The sequence below is a fragment of the Vulpes lagopus genome, chromosome 22 (genome assembly GCF_018345385.1).
Source record: "Vulpes lagopus strain Blue_001 chromosome 22, ASM1834538v1, whole genome shotgun sequence".
Taxonomy (NCBI): domain Eukaryota; kingdom Metazoa; phylum Chordata; class Mammalia; order Carnivora; family Canidae; genus Vulpes; species Vulpes lagopus.
In genome coordinates, this window is record NC_054845.1 from 24,702,071 (window position 1) to 24,721,782 (window position 19,712).

Consider the following 19,712-nt stretch of genomic DNA (forward strand, 5'->3'; position numbering starts at 1 on the left):
CCCTGCCGGTCACCGGGTCCTTGAGCACCTCGGGCTCCGAGGAGGCTGGACAGACCACCTGGTCCTGCACCCTGCTCGAGGAGAGGGTGCTACCTTTCTTATTCTGCTGCATGATGGTCGGAGGCGGAGAAGACACCTTCATGGCCAGCCCGTAGGCCCCTCGGAAGGAGTGGCTGTCGCGGATGATGAAGGCCCCTGGCTCCTGGTCCTTGAGGAGTGCGATGGCTGGGATGGGAAGGGGATGAGGAGAGAGGAAGAGAGAAGACACTGATGTCCATGGCCTTACTTAAGACTCATCAGGCCTATGGAATCTCGTTCTTGAGTCTGAATGTAAGGGTCCTCCGACGCTACAGTAGGCAAGCGTCTTCTGTAAATAGCCAGGTAGTAAATACTTCAGGCCTCGCAGGCCATGCAGCCTCGACTGCAAGTTCTGGGCTCTGCTACGGCAGCACAAAAGCAGCCACACACGACACGTAAGCGAATGGACACGGTGCACTGCACGAAAACGGTAGCTACAAAAACGGGCAGCGGTGCAGATTCGACCCCACGGCCAGCGCCTGTCTTCCATCCACACAGACCTTCCTTGGGAGCCTGAGGTGGGCCTTGTCTCAAGCCCCACCATGCTGACTTTGTTTTTTTCTGTAAAATGTGCAAAAATCTCCCACCTCACGTAGCTAGAGAGCTAAGATTTGCTATTACCTCGGCTGGCGTTTTACTCCGCTTGGAAAATCCAGACTGTGCTGCTGTTAAGGACCCTACCTAGGTCTGCAAACTCTGCTTCTGCTCCCCCACACTTCACCATGGGGAGGTGCCTCTCACTGTCTGACCTCGAGCCCAGCCCCTCCCCGTGACCAACACATAATGCAAGAAGGAGGGAGTCTGCTGTGTTCCTTGACCGAGGCCGACGTGGTGGGCGGCAGCCAGCCGAGACCTCTGATGGGCTGCGGGACCCTCGGTGCCACCCAGGACTCACCCTGCTCTCTGGAGATCTCAGGCTTGTACCAATACTTGGAAGTGTCCTGGACAAACTTCACTTTGGCCCGCGTCTCGGGGCTGTTGTCTGAGAGAGATGCAGAGAGAGAAACAGTGTGATGGGTTGAAATGCATCCCCCGCCCCCCAACAAAAAGGTATGTCGAAGCCCTAAGCCCAGGGGCCTGTGAGCGTGTCCTTATTCGGAAATAGGGTCTCTGCAGATATAATTAAGGTACGATGAGCTCATGCTGGATTAGAGTGGGCTCCAATCCAAGATGACGGACGTCCTTATCAGAAGAGGGGAAGAGACAGAGAGACACACAGGAGAGCCATGACGACGGAGGCAGAGATGGAGGGACACATCCCATTCTGGGGGGATCCCTTGCTGGATTGCCAGCAAACCACAAGAAGCTAAGAAAAAGGCCTTGAATAGAGTCTCCCTTGAGCTTCCAGAAGGAACCAACCCTGCCAGAACCTTGACTTTGGACTTCTAGCCTCCAGCCCTTGAAGGATTAAATTCTGTTGTCTTAAGCCACCAAGTGTGTGGTACTTTTTACGGCAGTCACAGAAACTAGCACAGAAAGGCAGGGTCTTCAGGCACGATCAGAGGACTGCTGGTGGGGACCCTGAGTGGCCTGCCCACCCTTCCCATCTCCTGCCAGCTGCCGTGCATCACAGAGCTGCTCTCCTGTCGAAGAGCCTGGCACAGCATTCTCGTGGAGCTGAGGAAAGCCCTTCCTGCACCCCATCTGGCTCCTTTCTCCAGAAGATTTGGACTAAACCCTTCCTGCAGCTTCTCTCCCACAGGCTCAGGCACCACACCTTCCGGGCCTCTTTCCCCACAAGATGAATTTCCCAACTTTGTCAGAACAACCTCAAAGTTGAGGGAAGAAAGATACATGTCCATCGCCTCTCCCCAAGCACCCGCCCTCTGCGTCCTCTTTGGAGAGCCCGTGGTCTGCGTCACAAAAAAAAAAAAAAAAAAGAAAAGAAAAAGAAAAAGAAAAAAAATCAGCCCTGCCCTGGAACAGAGGAGGAGGTGGCCTAGAGGCTATCTACTAGGGGTCACAAACCCCACTTTCCTGGCAAATGACCCTCACCCAGACCTTCCGCTGACCAGAGATGCTTCCTACACATTCTGGAAGATGCTCAGAGAGCATCCAGTCCAATCACTTAACTTTACAAATGAGGGAAGGTAGGCTCAGAGAGGGAGAAGGACCTGCCCAAATCACACAGGTGGTCCTCAGAAAGGCTCCTCTAAGACCTTCCCAGGTAAGAAAACACAGCCGCCAATTCCATGCCAGCTACACCTTGTCTCCCGTGTCTGGGTATTAGGAGTGTGGCCCTCGCTCTCCAAGCTCTTCCTTCATCTCCTGGCACCAAAGAAACAAAATGGGGGTGGAGGGGGTGGAGGGAGAAAGGAAGATCCCAATTCCACATGTTCCTTTCCCCTCCTTTCTTCAGAGAGAAGCTGGGGCCCAGGGAGTCTGTGCTCACGATGCTGTGAAGGTGGCGGCGCAGACCTGAGACCCGAGCTAGAGTGTGCGCCCAGCAACTTCCACTTGTCAGTAACGAACGCTGCGCTCGGCCCCTGGGATGGGCCACTGGGGGGGCGGCACGGGGACAGGCCGGCTCCCTTTCCTGGCAGCTGTGCGCGGAGGGGGGCCTCTGGGCTGGGCAGCTGGGCCGCAAGCGCCGCAAGCTGCCTCTGGCCCAGCTCGGGAGCCCCGGCCCCTCTGCTGCTGGGGCCTAATGAGCTGTCAGCGGCGGCTGCAGCCCCATGTGCCTTCCTGTGTTGACTCCAGTGCTATTTTAAGCAGGGAAGATGGTGGGAAACAGGAAATGTCCCAACTACTAGAAGTTTTCCATCCTCCAAGAAGAGGGGCTGGGAACCAGATGTCTCTGGTGGGCAGCAGGAAGCAGGGGCGCACGGGGTCGCTGTAGGTGCCCCTGGCCGGCCGGCTCAGGGCAGGACCCCAGAGCATCACACGGAGAATCCAGGCAGCGGGAGGCCCACCCCAGGCTGCCCGAAACATTCTAACCCTTCCTCGAATGCCCCAGAGCTCCGGAGCCACTGGGCAACAGTCACGTTCCAGGTCTGGCTGAGAGGCTGCAAATCAGCTGAGGCCTTGACCTTTGTGTTTAGAGAAGGAGCCCTCTGCACGGAGGGGGGATGTGCCCCGTCATGGGGGTTGAGTGAAGAATTCAGTGTGTGAACGTGCACGGGCTTCAGGGAAGGAACGAGACTCCAGTGAACATGCCCCCCACCCTGCACACACCCCTGGCCTCGGCCCATGGCATGTCGGGCTGCTGGATCTGTTATCAGAGATGCGTGCATGTGGTGGGATCAAGAGGTGGGACAGAGGGCTGTGGGCAGCCGACAGGTCTGGGGTCCAGGTTTCGAAGGCAGATTTTCAAGGTGATGCTAAATCGCAAGTATGGAAACATGACAAGGTAACTCCCATAACGCTTGACGAGCACAAATTTTAGGGTATAAGGGCCTAGATGGGAAGCCATTTGTTAAGTATGTGACCCTGGACAGATGACTGAGTCTCTCTAAGCCTCGGTTTGCTCCTGTAAAATATGGGGATAATGAGAGGGCGCCTGGGTGGCTCAGGGCATCTGCCTTCGGCTCAGGTCATGACCTCAGGGTCCTGGGGTAGAGCCCCACATCGGGCTCCCCGCTTAGCTGGGAGCTTGCTCCCTCCCCTCCCCCGCCGTCCCTCTGCCTGCCGCTCCCCTCTGTAATGCACACTCAGGTGCATGCTCTCTCTCTCTCTCTCTCCAATAAATAATTTTTAAAAATCCTTAAAAAGGTCAACTAAAACAAGATAAAATGGGCGTGATAATGCCTACTGTGCCAGGCAGCCTGTGTGTGGCTCAGAGCCTGGCACACAGCACGTGCTCAACAAGCGGCATAAGCTATGCCGGTGGTGGTGATCGTGGCTAACAGCAGTGTCACCGCTGTATTTTCCTCCTCCCCCTCCTCGTGGTCCTCATGGCGCCCCCTGCCCCATCACCGCCCCCGCCCCCAGCACACTTCCTCTGAGGACACCTCCAGCTCCCGCTACACAGACAAGAAAGCGGATGAGGCCGGCAGGTCAGCGATCTGCTCAAGGTTCTCTGGCAAAGGTGTGGGACCCGGGCGGGGACAGAGCCTAGGGTGGCGCAGGGGGCCAGGAGGCGGGGCTCACCCGGCAGGGAGTACTTGGAGAAGTCGGGCAGCGTGTGGGAGAAGGACACCGTGCTGCCCCCGCTGGGACTGGACATGCCGCTGGCCACGGGCGAGGAGGACACCTTCCCGTTGACGGTGGCGTAGTTGGGGAGGCTGCCCGCTCGGTCTCCCACCGACATCCTCCGCTTCTCGGGCAGCGCCGGCGTGGGGCTCCCTTGCCGGAAGGCCGCCGAGTCCGGCGACGGGGAGGTGGCGGGGCTGCTCAGGCCCGGGTAGTAGGCAGGGGACACGGGGAAGGAGGGCGTGGACGGAGCCTGGTAGCCGGAGGCACTGCTCTGCCGGGACAGCGCGGGTCTCGGGTCCTCGGGGGTGGAATAGCCGCCGTAGGCCGCGTGCCGCTCCAGGCCGGGGCTGCCGGGAAGCCCGGGGCCCGGCGCTCCCAGGTGGCGGCCCAGGCTCGGGCTCCCCGGGCTGCCTAGCGCGCTGCCGTGCACACCGGATGCCAGGCCGCCCGGGTGGGCGCCGGGGTGCCGGGCCAGGCTGGGGCTTCCCGGGGTGGTGGCCGCGCTGCTCTGCGGGCTGGAGACCGTGCTCCCGTGGAAACCAGTTCCCGCCGGGCCCATGGCCTGGCGGTGGCTCAAGCTGGGACTCCCGGGGGCAGCCACGCTGGGGTTGAAGGCCCGGCGGCCAAAGCCAGGACTCGGGGGGGTGTTGGTGCCCACTGTCCTGTGGCGGGCCTGAGGGCTCCCAGGCACCGGGTGGACGCCGGCCACGGTGAACTGGGCCCGCGCCTGACTTTCTGGGGAGCTGAACTGCTGCAGTGGGTAGTCGGGGCTGCCGTAGCTGCTGCCCACGGTCGGGAGAGGAGAAGAGCTCTGGTAGCTTCTCTGAGCCGAAGGGCTAGGCTGGCCCAGGCTGCCGGAGCGGAAGCCCGAATCCAGCAAAGGCTGGGTGGGTGTCCGGGGGCCCTGGTCGCTGCTTTCCCCGGATGGGAAACTCCCCACTGAAGTGCTGGAAAGAGAGGAGGCAGGTTGAGATGTCAGGATGAAGGACAGAGTCTGGGGGGGCGGGTACTCAGCCCTCCCTCCCCCCACTAGTACCAACAGGAAGAGCTCCCCTGGCAGATGCTGGGAGGCCATGACGTTTGCACACCACCCTGTGGAACCCGCCAAAGAAGAGACAGAGGCTCAGAGAGGTAAAGCACTGAGCTCACGACCACACAGGAAAAGGCCAGGATCCCAACCCAACTGCATCTGATTTCAAAGCCCCCGGTTTCCCCACTGCCCCTTGTCGACTCCGAAACCACAAGTCCAAGCAAGGGGATCTCCCCTATGGAAACTGAAGGTGGCTGTCCTTGTGTCACCTCCAGCATCACAGAAACTGGACACCAGGGAGGGGTCAAACCACCTGGCTCCTGTTCCTACTGGGAGTATCCCCGCCTTGATTCACTTTTCCCAGAATGCTATTATCATCTTTGAACACCAAAGAGTGCTGGAACTGGGCTTTCATTCCTGGATAGCTCCAAAAGGCAAAGACAACAAATCTCATAGAAGGAGATTTCAGCTAATTGTAGGGTCTGCTTTCCAGCCGTTGGATCTGGGCACTAACTTAACAAGCTGCCTTGCATAGTAATGAGACTCCCGTCATTAGGAGGGTTTAAGCAGAAGCGGACCCACTTCTTGACCTGAATGTCATGGGGTGGGGGGATTTCCTCCATTGGGAGGTTAGATTAGATGAGCTCGGAGGTCGTTCCCAATTCTAAGACTCAGATAAAAATTCAGTTCAAGGGGACCGTCTCTGGGGGAATAGCCACAACCGCAGACTCTTCTCTGAAGTTACGGGGAAGTCTGTACGGCCGTGCAACGCAATAGCCCGTCAGCTGGAAAACCTAGATTCTGGAAACCCGTGAAACTCTTCTCATGTGGCAAACGAGGTGGGGCTGGGTTAGATAATCCTGATTCCTTCCAGGCGCAGACTCCTATCCGTGGATGACATGGTAGGAGAGACACAGGTGGACAGGGACCCCGCATAAGCTGTGGCTATAGGGAGGTAGCACGTAGGCTCTGCACCAGGAGCCCCTGGGCAAGGGGCAGGAGGCAGGGGCCGGGGGGTGGGGGGGCAGTCCTTACACAAGACAATGGGCCAAAGCCTGGAGCTACAGACTGTAAGGAGTGTTGAGGCCAGGCGAGAGCCAAGGGCAGGAAGCAGGTCACGGGCCAGGCCAAGAAAAAGTCTACCTCGAATCCCAGAAGGAGCTAGAGTGGAATGCCATTCCGGGTATGGAATAACACGGGCTCTGAGGAGTGGGAGGACGTGTCAGGCTGAGCAGGGCGGGGTAGGGGACACTGACATGCAGTTCTGGAAGATTAATCCCATCGGAGAAACACTAGCTTCCTGAGCCCTGAAAAGAGCCAATTCTACAGCGGGAGGAATTTGAGTGAGAAACAGTGAAAACTTCCTAAGGTCAGGGCTCCCCGAAAGTGAGCAGCGGTGGCTGGCCAGGTTTGGAAAATCCCCTCGCCGTTAAAGGAAGATTACACCTTTGGCCCAGAAGCAGACTTCCTGAACCCAAAAGCAGACCCAGAAGCAGACCTCCAAACCCGTCTGCTCTGTCAAGGGGCTGGAGAGGGGGCTGCATGCATGCTTGAGGTTCTAGAACGCTTAGAACGCAGAAGAACACAGCCTCTGCCCCCGCACCGTGCTGCCCCCCACCCCCGACCTGGGAGGGGCACACAGCCAACTCCACCACCCACCACTGGGCCTGGCCTGTGACAATACGGGGAGGTGGCTGGACTGTTTCTGGGCCCCAAGCGAGGCCAGACCAGGAAAGGGGGTGGATATGCAAAGGGATGCCCAGCAGCAGTCTTCCTTCTGGGAGGACAGCTCTGGTCGGGCAGGCTAGCCACGTCCGTCCCCCATGCCTCGCACCCTTTGCCTTGCCTGGGCCGATCTCAAGCTCCCTCTCCTGTGTCGCGTCACGTTCTCCGTCACAAAGCCTACGGCCCAGTCCCCCACTGCATCCCCTCTTCAGAGCCCTCCCCTGCCTGGTTCCAGGCTCTCCCCTCCATCTGACCCACTCAGAACGCCAGTCGCCCATCCACCACCAGGTCCACACCCCACCCAGGCTGTGCTGCCCTTCTAGAATGCCCATTCCCTCCTCCTCCATCTTTCGACAACTGCTCATCCTTCTGGCCTCACCACAAATACCTCTGGCCCCCCTCTCTGCGTCCCTAGCCAGAAACAATGGCCCCCTACTGGGAGCTCCAAGCTCTGGGCACATCTGACTGTCATCCTGGGACGGAGAGGGCACCAAACACAGGTCCAGGGGAGAGGAGAGACGCGGGCTCTAGAACCAGACGCCTTGGGCCTGAATCCTGTTTCTGCTGCTGTCTAGCTAGCTGCAGGGCCTTGAGCAAGCCACTTGGCCTCCCTGTGCCTCAGTTTCCTCTTCTGAAAAGCGGGATCCTAAGAGTACTTACCTCTCAGGATTAACTAAAATCACCATATGCAGCATTTAGCGAAGTGCCTGGCTCACCAGAAGCACTCACCACATAGGGATCGCAGTTGGTAGATTTTGAATGTGGGGGAAGGCCTGGTCCACCACGGTGGCCCCAATTCCTTCCAGCACAGTTCTGGACGGAAGAACCGAATCCAGCCTGAGAATTCTAGCTCCCCCACCCTCACGCTCCCCAGGGGCTCTGGCACCTGGATACTCTCGCAATGCGCCCCAGTGGGCTGGCTGCCAGGGTACAGCGGTCTGGATGTGATTTCAGCCCGGCCGTGCTCTAGGCAGATCCAGGCCTGGATCGTCACCCCCACTTACCTGTCAGCGCTGAGGATGGGGCTGCTGGTGGAGAGGGGACTGGGGGAGACAAAGGAGCCTCCCAGGGTCCCGTTCCTCAGGGGCGTGTCGTGGCCGTAGGCCTGGGCAGCTGGAGCACTAAAGCTCTTGGGTTCAGGGTCTTGAGCTCGGGGCCCCGCCACGGCCGTCCGCACCACCGACTCCACATAGCTCCGGGGCTCTGGAAGGGGGCAGAAGAGAGACTGAGATCTATGGGGGTGCAGCCTAGACCCCTCCCAACCTGTCAGGGAATTCCCCAGCCTGTGAGGACGATTCCAGAAAGACAGCCAAGCATGCAAAAGGCACTTCTGGTGCTTCAGCCTGCCCACGCCTACCGCTCTTCCCAGTTGTCTTGGAGAAGCTGTGAGAGCCCCCACAGAACCTTTAACAGGGGCCTCGCTCGCAGGAGCTTCCCAGAAACAGACCCCAGCTTTGCCTCCGAACAGAGCCATCCGACACTCCTCCCTCCTGTCACAGCTAGGACACCCGTCTATAGCTGGCAGCCCCTTGAGCTCCTTCTTCCCACCTAGGTCCCGCTGGCATGGCTGGAGTCTGCTGCCCACATTCAAGGGGCAGTGCCAGGGTTCAAGGGGCTCCACCCACGCCCAGAATCCAGAAACAGGCTTGCTGGCCTAGCAACGGGCCTGTGCCGGCCAGTCACGCCCAGCGTCTTCCACGCCAAGACCCTCCCACCCACCTTGCCTGACACACTTAGCATTCCTCCCGAGATGACATCATTATCCCTGCCTGGTGTTTAGAAGAGCTTAAGAATCAGGGCAGGTGGGGGAACAAGTGCCAGGAAGGCCGTTCTGCAGGTGAGGACGCTGAGGCCTGGGGAGTGCACGACCAGGAGATCTGACGCCCAGCCAGCGTTCGTCTGACCCTCCTCCCAGACCTCTGAGGCCAGGCCTGAAACGCACTCGGTGCTACACAGGGAGAAGAAGCAGGCCGCTCTTGGCTTCTCCAGGGCCGTGATCGGGGACAGATGACATTCCTACCACCTCCAAACCTGGCACCGACCTGTCTCCCCCAAGTGGGACGTGATCAGAGCACAGCTCACATGCTGACCACAATCAGGGCATCGGCTGAAACCAGCCTCAGAGTGAAGAAGCGGAGAGTACGTGGTGCCCTGGGCAGGCCAGGCCCCTGGAGCTTTTGCTGGCCAGGACTGTGTGACAGTGCGTGGGGGTGGGGCAGGGTGTCTGCCAAGGGACGAGCATGAGGGGGTCTCATCCGGGTGTGGGCACAGGGTGAGGGAGAACCAGCCGCCTCGGTGCCCGAAGCCGGAGTCCATATAGGCAGAGGGTCAGCCTCACAAGAGGTCTCCTCAAAAGCCCCTTCCCCCAGCCTGGGGCCACCCACCCACCTCCCAGAAGCCTCAGGCCGCTTTCACTGCAAAGGCACCGAATCTGTGCCGAATCTGTGCCGACTGTGCTCGAGGGTCTGCTGGAGCCAGGAAATGCTACGGGGATCCTCTGGCCCAGGACAGGCGCGCATTTTGTGAAAGACTCGATAGTGAATGTTCCACGCCGCTTAGTCGATGGTCTCTGTGGCAGCTGGTGGCTTCTGCTTTTGTGCCACACAAGCGGTCACACAGAATTCGTAAACAAAATACTGTGGCTGTGTTGCAATACAATGTTCTCTACAAAAACAGGCAGCGGGCCAGACTGGGCCATACTTTGCTGCCCCCCCCCCCCCCCCCCGTGATCTCACCTGTCTCCTCAGCCCAGAGAGGTAGAGGGATTTGCCCCAGAACACACAGCCAATCAACGGCCACAGGTACCAGCGCCACGGTCTCCTGACTCTCAAGGCTGGCTCCTGGTGGCCTAGAGAAGGGCCACAGCCTCGCGGCGACGCTGAGAGCTGGCTGCTACCCAGCACTCCAGCATGTCAGCCAGAACCATTAGTAATGATAAAAATAGCAAACAATTATATGAGGAAAGTAGGAGAACGTAAGTAATCGGAGAATGCAAGTACCTTGCCCCCTCACACAGGACCAAGGGGCAGAGCTGGCCTAGGAATGCAGGCAGTCTGGCCCAGAGCCCGCCCTCTCGCCCACGGCGCACACACCCGCCAGCGAAAACTCAGGGCGCCTGTAGTTTCACGTGTCTTCAGTCTCGGGGGGATAGCTGTGTCCTTGCTATGCAACCAGGAGCCCACGCAAAGCCAGTCAACCCCCCCCACCCCCATTCTGAGTCACTGTCCGAAAACTCCTCCCGTACCCTTCTAGGATCTCGGTTTCACCTGCCTGCGTGCCTGCAACACTCGGCAGCCCCTCTCCCACCGAGAGACAACAAGGGGCTCCACCTGCTTCTTGGCCACCCCAGGCTCTTTGCGGATCCACAATCACAGCGCCCCACACACCCCCTGGGACGCAGCGAGGCCCGTGATATGCATCTATCCTACCAGCTTGTAGGTGCATGACCTTCACCCTCCAGCCCACCCACACAGACACACGTAAGAACTGGGACCTTAGAGACGCACATTCATGTTTCTCATTCCCTGGAATCCTTGCTGAGCCCAGAATTTCCAGCTGAAACCCCCGTGGATGATCCCCGACGTCTGTGCTCTTGTACCCGTCGATGCCCTGGTCCACTGTCCAGCCTGCTCCTCATCCCCGGAGGCCAGCACTGACTGCGTCCCCCAGACCCTCTGGTTCTAGGGCTCTGGAAGGCTTTGGCGTCGGCTGGTGGGGGGGACCGCCAGGAGATGGGAGTGAGGAGAGAGGTCAAGGTGCCAGTGGCTGCCTCCTTCTACCCAAGCCCACAGCTGCGGTCACAGGTCCTCTCTTCCAGCTCTCTGCTCTTCCTTCAGGTCTGATCTCTCGTCCTGCTAGGGATCACCGGAGGGGCGCTTCACCACCCATCACTGGTTTACTCAGACCTTTTAAACAGCCCATGAAACTCTTCTCCGTTGCCCCACAGAATGAGCCGTCTGTTTCCTACCAGGACCCAGGTCCCTTTACTGAGCAAGCAACTCACATTACCCTACCGCACCCCCTAACAAAACGTACATGTACCCCTTCTACCAGCAGCAAAATGGAGATAAAGCAGGCCTCACCACCCTGTCACCTAGTCAGGACACAGCCGAGCCTGGGACCCGTGGATGCTGACTCCCATCTGGCCTGCCTGCCATTAGGTAAGGCTGTGTCCCCACTCACTGCCCCTGGCCTGAATGTGACAGCCTGAGCTCCAGGCCAGATGCCTGCACATCGTTTGCACAGGGTGACGATGGGACAGCCTATGAGAAATTCTGGGATGTCAGAAAGCCTGGGGTGGTTACAGGATGGTTACGCTTGCAAGGCATCAGTTTCCTCGGCCCCTTCCCCACTCCCATCGGATCCTGAGCCACAGGAAGCCAGAGGAAGACTCTGTGAATTCAGAGGACAGGACTCCTTCCCCAAGGAGAAGCAGTAGCTGCCACATGGCAGGGAACAATCCTTGGACTTAGAGGCCAACCAACCTCACGCTTTGCTCCTGGCCTAGCAGGATTTCAGTGACCCAGTCCACCTGGCCCTTCCCTCACCTGCCCACCGCCCTTCCCCAGTCCTGCGAGAGGCAGGACCACCCTCATCTTTGGTTGGCTAGACTGCGGCCATCTGTCGCCCCTTCCTAGCCTGCCTGGCCCACCCGGGGGTGGAGATGAGCTAAGCCCTCTGTCTCCATCTCTGTTCCTCCTGAACCCGGAGCAGGAGAGACCTTTGGGAAGTTACTTCATTTGAGTCCATCTCCAGAACTGTTCAAAACCAACCTCTAAGGCCCAAAACTCAGTTTTCCCAAGTTTTCCGACTCAATTGCCATATTGAAAACACCTCCTTTTTCTGTCTATTCTTCAGCTTTTTCTCTCTTCCCAGCCACAGGACAACATAGGACTCCTGGGATCCCCCATTTCTTTCAATTCCTGGAGGGGTGACCTGGGAAAGGCTGCTCAAACTTTCTGGGACTCAGTTTCCTCATCTGTAAAAGGGGAATGAGAATACTCACCTGCCTGGCCGAGATCAAGTGAGAAAGATGGGGCAGTTCCCTCTAATCCCTTCCTGCTCATTTCCACAGCAGCATTAAATGTAACAAGCAGCCCCACGGGTGTCGGCCTATGCCCCGGCCACACCTGCTCCTGTCTCCCTCCACCCTTCTCTCTGACCCTCTCCTGCTCCTTTCCTCCTCCCGTCCAGTCCTGGAGCAGCTGCACCCAAAGGAGTTGCGAAGAGCAGGAGAGGTGGGGCCGGGGAGGGTGCTTCATGTCGAACATTCCAGAGCTCAAACCTATTCTCAGTGGCTGTTGGCGGCTGAGAGCAGCTGGCAGCACAAGAGTGACTTGGCCCCACCAGGCCCAGGGCACTATCGGCTCTTCACCCACACCCTGAATTGCCTGTCCTGCCCCCAGGAAAGGCTCTTTGCTTGGAGAGAAGGGGCCTGCCCACCCCAAGCAAAATGAAGACATGTGCGTGGGGAGAGGCAGGAAGTAGAGAAACGCCCGAGTTCCCATCCAGGAGCTCCGAAGTTGGAATTTCAAGCCTTTGAGGTTGGGCCATACACAGGCGTTCTGAACTCCCATGACACCCTCTTCCAACCCCCGCTCAGCGCTTCTTCCCGATGCTCGATGGTCTGTTGGCGCCTCTGCCCTCACCAGGATATCTCACCTTATACCCTCAGTGGGTAGACCCTCGGTGCCTAGCACAGGAGCCGGCATACAATGGGTGCTCAATAAATCTGCATTGCAAGGCACTGCCCCCCCCCCCCCCCCCCCCCCCCCCCCCCGCCAAGAATCCCAGATGCCACAGGACACCCACCACCACGGATCTCAGAGCAGGAACAATTCCCCAGAGGGGCCATTTCTAGTCCAGAGTCTTCCTTTAGGCCAAATCTGTCCTGCCTCACCACCCAGACAAACAGAAGCTAACCCGCATGTGCCCCGTCCCCACTCCTCTGCGAAGGGACCTTCTACAATTATTTTTCCCTGTTTCACCACTGGGAAAATAGTCTTGACGTTGACCTCACGCCTTAACTGCTGCAGGCCTCCTTGCTCGCCTTCCTTCATGGAGAAGAGAGCCCCGTCCCCAGCCCCACTGTTGAGAGGTCGTGCCCGGTGCGGGGCAGCCTCCGCGGCTCTGGCGTTGGCTGACTGCGTGGACCTAGACCAGCCATTTAACCACCCTAAACATCATCTCCCCGTTGGTAGAATGGGGTTCCTACCGCCTTCCTCTCGGTGATGGTTAAACAAGATGTGGTGACCATGGCCCCACGTGGCCCACTCCTGCCTGTCGAACCTTATCTGGACCACACTCCCCCACTTGCTCCAACCGCTAGCTCCCTCTTGCTCTGAGCCTGATTTTGCGGTTGCAGAAAAAAAAACCATGCAGTTCCCTCTGACCCCTGGGCCTTTGTACATGCTTTCCCTCCACACGGAATGCTTTTCTCATCTCCTGGTTTCACCAAGTTCATGTCACTCACCCTCACGTCTTACCTCTTCAGCCAAGGTCAGGTTCTTGGCTATGATGTTTCATAAACTACACCCTTCCCCTTAGAGCACTATCTCAATACGTAATTCCAAGTAATTTAATTCCGGGTCCTGTTCATGCATATGCTCCGTGGCATTAGGAACCGTAGTACTGCCTATCAGCCTATTCCCGGAGCCCGGCGCGGTGCGTGGTATACATGTAGGCACACGAGATACTGAATGACTGAATCAGCGAAGGAGGGAATGAATGCATGTGTGACCAGGACAGAGTCCCTTCAAGTCACCTCTGCCCCTAGCTGGATAATTCTGCCTCTGACCACCTTTCCTCACAGGCATCTTTTCCTGCATTTCCCACCGAAGTGTCAGCAGGGAAATCAGCCAGGGCTTCAGAGGGGCAGCAGACAATGCGCTTCGGTCTGACCCGGGAGGTGGTACATGAGTCAGGGAAAACGGAGCTGGCTGCCCACGGCCCCGCTCCCCGTCCCTCTCCTGCCGCACTCCCCGGGCCACGACAGCAATTCCGACCCCCACGCTGGAATCCCCAGGCACAGGGCCTGGAGGCGGGAGGAGGGCTTTGAAATAGCCCCAGGACGAGCAGACGGGAGACCTGGAAGTCCAGTCTGGGCCCTCTGCCTCCTAACTGTGGTCCTGGGCAGGTGCTCCAGACTGTCACCGCCACAGCTCAGGCCTCAGTGCCCCCACATCCGTGAAAATGATGGGTGCAGCAGAGCTGATCCACGAGAACCTTCCCCTCCAAACTCTGTGGCTCCAAGACACACGGAAGAGGGCCGGAGGCCTTGAGGCCTGGAAGGCTGAGAGTCATTCGTGAGGCAAAACGGGCAGGTCTCAGCTCAGCTCTGTTGATACTCGCTGCCCTGAAGTGTCACACCAAAGTGTGGGAAACACGACATCCGGGGCCTGTCAGCCTGTGGGATAATCTCCCCTCAGACCGTCCCACTGGAGAGTGTTTGGGGGTGGGCTCCAGGCGCCAGCGTTTCTGGACTCCTGTCCCACGGTCACTGCCCTGTCAGGAGCCAGCAGCCAGCAGCCAGCAGCCAGCCTGGGGGAAAGTCCTCTCCCAGGGTAGGAGGCTTGTGGGGAGGGGCAGCCAGGAGCCCGCTGGGGCTCATCCCACCCTGGGATCTGTTGCTGCGACCCCCAGCAGCCTGGCGCGGCTGCCCAACCCTGGCTGGCTCCAAGTGAGCAAAGCCTCCGGGAAGCTGCAGCCACCTTACCTGGGTGACCCCCAGCCCATGCCCTCTCTGGGGGTGGAAAACCAAGGTGGTGAGTGGGAAACGGGCTTAAGAAATGCAGACAGAGGGGCGTCTGGTGGCTCAGTCGGTTGAGCATCTGACTCTTGGTTTCAGCTCAGGTCATGAACTCACGGGTTGTGGGATAAAGCCCTGCATTGGGCTCCATGCTCAGCAGGGAGTCTGCTTGAGATTTTCTCCCTCTGCCCCTCCCCAACTTGTGCTCCCCTCCTCAAATAAATAAACAAATAAATCTAAAAAGAAAAAGAGAAAGCAGACAAAGCCTTTAAAGAAACCAGGCCGCATGGAACCAGGGCCCAGGTGGGAAGTCAGAACATCTAACATGTCAGAGCTGGAAGGGGCCTCAGTGCCCCCCTCATCCAAGGCCCCCCGATGCCCACAGTCACACACAGACAACCGAGGCCGGCACCCCCTTCATTTCACCTGATGCTCTAAGACATCATTTGAATTCTGTCCCATAGGTTAAAGGCCTCCAACCAGATTATGTCCCCTCTCTATTTTCCTCCTCTGCTTACATCCCCCTTCCTCACATCCTCCGCTCTGCTTCATGTACAAAGCAGAGTTCATCTAAATCGAGGGTTAAGCAGAGGCACAGATGTGGGGACTCCTTGAAACTGTCAGAACCATGTGCATGGGTGTCCCGATGTGGGAGTGGGTCCGTGGCCGTTCTGCGATCCCCAGAGGCATCCAAGAGCCCAGAAAGACAGACTCCCTACCATCTGTGTTGCTACGAAACCAAGCAAGGTGGCAGGAGGGAGGGATCATCACCAGGGTGGCTCCGCACTGGCGGTTGGAGCTGGCTACACCTGAACCCTTGCCCACCGCCCCCCCCCACCGTCAGAACTCAGGCAGCATCCAAGATGACAGCTCATCACCAGGGGGTGGGCACCAGAAGGCTCCAGGCCTGGTCATCTGAGACCTGTCAGAAGAGAGAGCTGCCCCCGAGCCAGCCTGAGCAAGCTCCTCGTCCACAGCCATCCCCAGGCCCAGAGAGCAGGAAGCGGCCACGCAAGCAAAGCCACACTCACCTTTGGGAAGCTCTGTCACCACCTTCCCCTCATCCTCCTCTGAGGGAAGACGAGAGGAGAGGTAGGAGGAAGGAGAGGCAGGAAAGAGAGGCAGGCGAGTAGGAAGGGAGGAAAAGAGGAAAGGAGAGAGAGAGAGAGAGATCAGTTAACAGGGGTCCTTCCCTGAAAAGCAATGTGCTGAGAAGGAGGAGGTGGGAAAGCAGGAGTGAGGCCAGAGCAGAAGAGCCCAGGGAGGAGGTAAGATCCACCGGACACGACCCTGGAGGCTCAGGACGTGCAGGTAAAGGTGGGCCTCGCTGTCAGGGACGAGGCCGTCCCCCTCACAGCCCCTGCACCCAGGGCCTACATCTCAAGCAGCAATGTGCTGGCTGGTGAGAGGCAGCCCCGATCCCCTTCTGCTCCCCGGTGACTCGGTGTCCCTGGCCATGCAGGCACCCCTGAGTGGGAGGCTGTGCCGGCCGTGTGTCTGTGTGGGTCACACAAGCGTGTCATTGCCCTCCTACCTGGCTGGATCAATCTTCTGGTGACTAAGGAGAAAAAGCAAAGTTGGCCTCAAGAGTCCCAGTCCAGCCCTAAAGCCAGAGTCTAAGGGGACAACCTTCGGGGTGGTTCAAACTTGTTCAAAATGGCCACGCAGGGACTAGGGCCGTCCACTCTCCCCTTCCCCACAGGGCGGACAGGAGCTGGAGGATGTGATAAGGAAGTGGGAGGTGTGAACTGGGGTGGGGGGAGGGTTGTGTACATCTGTGTGTGTGCATGTACACAAGTGCCTGAACGCTGGGGGATGGTGGAGCCAGCCTTCTGGCAGAGAGCTGACAGCTCCAAGGAGACTGAGGCCAAGCCCCCAAATCCCCAAGTCAGAGGACCCTGGAGTGGCACAGACCTCACACGTCAATGGGCATGAAGGCTGCAGAGGGACTTATCCCCCTCAACCTCTGCACAGAGAGCCCCGACACAGGCCTGACCTCACTGTGGGCACAAAGCCAGGCTGTCTTGTTTCCAGAAGGGTCCTGAGAAGCCATCAGCTCTGGGCATTTTCTGATTCAATCCTGAGGCCCTGCCCAGGACCACAGGGGTCCTCCAACCCCTACTCCTCCCTCTGGCCTCCCCCTCCCACCTCCCTTCCAGCTAGAGTCACTCACCACCTGTAGGGTGCAACAGGATGTCCGCTGGGTTGTGGGGTTTCAGGCCTAGAGCAGACAGGGGTGTCTTGGCCAGACCCGGAGGGGAGCGCACTGTGCCAGGAAGCAGAAAGGAGACACAGGGGGTGAGCCTTGGGGTGAGGGGGGTATGGGGAGAGGAAAGGGGGCAGGAGCGGGGACACCCCTACGTGAGGACGTGTTGGTGAGGGGTGGGCAGCAGGCGCAGGGCAGAGGAGCCAGCCGCAGCCCCCAGGGGTTACTGCCTTGCTCCCACGGCCCTTTCCCATCTCCGTGCTTCTCCACAGCACAAAGGGCAGAGTGAAACAGTCAGGAAATGGCACGGCCCTGGCCCTGGCCCTGGCCCTCAACCTCCAGCAAATAGCTTCTATGCGGGGGCCCTTGGTTGTGTTACTGCGGTCGCCTGGCATCGCCATGGCTGGCAACATACACGCAGGTTTCTCTGACTCTCTGACTTCCTCCATACTCTAGCCTCTCTTCCCTCACCCTCTCGCTCCCCCCGACACACACACACACACACACACAGTCTTTCCACGCCGTGCACCTTGATGGACTCAGAGAACAAAAGGAAATGGGAAATCAAGATGGCAGACCCTGTAAAGGGCGGAGGGAGGAAGGGTCATGGGCACAGCCGTGCCAACCCTGAGACCCCGGGGCAGCCCTTGGCCAAAGGTCTTTGACCCCCAGCCACCCAAGCCACTTGTAAACCCCAGGAAGAGAGAATTTCTCAGTGTGGGACTCTCTGTACCCCCCAAATCTGGGCGTCCTGGGAGAGGGAGAAGCTCCACAACCCCTGGCCAAGAGCACCGACTCCCTGCGCAAACCCCAGGGCCCCTCCAGGCTGCCGGGCGGGGTGAGAAGTGTCACGTAACACACAAGGTCAGGGAGGGCCGTCAGCCAAGGACGTGGCCAGACTCCGAGCTGAACTGCAGGGCGGTTGTTAGGCCCAGTCACGAGATTTCTCGGTGGCAGCTGCTGCGTCTCCTGACACACCTCTGAGAAGAAGCAAAGAACTGAGCTCTGTGTCCCCTGTCACAGCTAATCGGGAGCGTGCAGAGGCCACGGGCCCTGAGGACAGGCCGCCGCACGGGTCAGTCAGCCCCAGCCTGCCTGCCACTCACCAGTGGCCTCAACAGCCTGGCTGTAGCCCTCGGAGGCCCAGCACCGCACAGCGGCTCCAGGACCCTCCCCGGCCCCTCCTCCTTTCCCTAAAAGACAGGGAGACCTACAGGAAACGAAAGGCTACAAGCCACAGTCCCTCGGTGCAAGCAACACACGTAACTTATCTGTGCACACGTGGGTGTGTGCAAAGGGTCACACAGGAGCAGTGAGCGGTGACGGGGGTCCGGCGGGCGCAGACTCCACCCTCACACCGTCCTTAGATGCCCAGCGGACAAATACAGCAGAGGAGACAGATGTGCACAAAGGCACACATCCAGGTAAAGGGGATAGGTCTAGACTCACGTGTCTCCATCCCTCCCTCTCCTTACACACACACGTACACGCACAGATTCGGTTTCTACCACCCTCCAGCTACTGAAAATGGTGCCTTGCAATAGGCCCTTATGGAGCACTTATTAATGTTTGTCAAGTGAATGAATTTTAATGTACTTAGTTAGGGAGGAATGAGCCCAGCCTAGAGGCCGCTGTCCACGGAATGACCGCGAAGCGTGTCTTGGCCCAGCTGGCACAGGAGAGACACAGGTGGACCAGTGCGACCAGGTGAAGAGGACCAGAGGCGGTGGGAGGTCTCTCCTGCTTCCACCCCAAGCACCTCCAGCTCCCTGGTGGCTCATGCTCCGGTCCCCAAGCCACTGGCTCTCCTGCTGAGGCAGACGAGTGGGTGGCCCTGAAGCCAGGCAAGGCTTTTGCTTCCCGAGAGAGGAATTCCTCGAATTTCTCCGCCTCTGTCCTCTCTCCCAAGCCTGTGCATTGAGGAAACCTCTGACTTCTTCTCCCGGAGGCTGGGGCAGCAGAGCTGGCCAGGGCAGGCCGAGAAGAATGGGAACAGACACAGATGGCAAAACCTCACCCTCGCTCGGCCCAGATGGCTTCCATCCCAAACAGGGTGATGGCCAAGATCCTGGCTGACTGGACCAACGGCAAATCAGAGCCAGGCGTGATGGGGGAGGGCGAAGACCACCCTCAGGAGGGACAGCAACTGATTCCACGGAGTCACAAGAGGCCACAGAGATGCCTCTTCAGTGGACCACCCCGGCTTGCACTGGTCCAATATGGTAGCTAGGAGGCTCATGGGGCTACGGCGCCGGCTGCGTAGCCGACCAGAACCGAGACACGCTCTCGGTGTAAAACGGACACCGGGTTTCAAACACTTGCTATGAAACAAGAAGGCGACGTATCTCCTTAGATTGAGTCCACGTTGAAATTATGATATTATAGATCTTGGGGATTAAGTCAAACCTATTAATTAAAAGTAATTTCACTGGACTCTTTTTACAGTTTAAAAAAAAAAAAAGATGGTAAGGCATGTCCTTAATATTTTTATCTTGATCTACCTATTGAAATCAATAATATTTTAGACATTTGGGGTCAAATAAAAAATATTAAATCTACTTCTCTAGTTTCTTATTACGTATTTCAGTGCAGCCACTAGAAAACGGTACATCACAAACGTGGCTCGTGCTCTATTTCCTTTGGACCATGCTGCTCTGGGGAGGAGAGCCACGGCTCCCACTCACAACTCCAGCCTCCTGCAGGCCCCAGAAGGCAGCCCACACAAGTTCTGCTGGCACAGGGGTGCCACAGTCTTCCCTCCTCAGGACAGCCAGCCCCCAGGAGAACATTAC

The 19,712-nt window shown here is 58.3% G+C and overlaps 1 protein-coding gene across 11 annotated transcripts in view; it reads right to left on the bottom strand.

The window, feature by feature from the left end:
- TNS1 (tensin 1) overlaps positions 1-19,712 on the bottom strand; it is a 184,964-nt gene that overhangs the window by 12,596 nt on the left and 152,656 nt on the right. For 6 of the 11 annotated variants that reach the window (XM_041737617.1, XM_041737616.1, XM_041737623.1 and 3 more), the window contains 7 exons: positions 16,888-16,980; positions 16,249-16,272; positions 15,746-15,784; positions 7,972-8,170; positions 4,168-5,159; positions 974-1,060; positions 94-225 (listed from right to left, as the gene is read on the bottom strand). In XM_041737617.1, coding sequence (XP_041593551.1) covers positions 94-225; positions 974-1,060; positions 4,168-5,159; positions 7,972-8,170; positions 15,746-15,784; positions 16,249-16,272; positions 16,888-16,980 — 1,566 coding nt within the window. The remainder of the gene's footprint in view (positions 1-93; positions 226-973; positions 1,061-4,167; positions 5,160-7,971; positions 8,171-15,745; positions 15,785-16,248; positions 16,273-16,887; positions 16,981-19,712) is intronic. The other 5 variants (XM_041737614.1, XM_041737618.1, XM_041737615.1 and 2 more) reach the window with 3 other exon arrangements.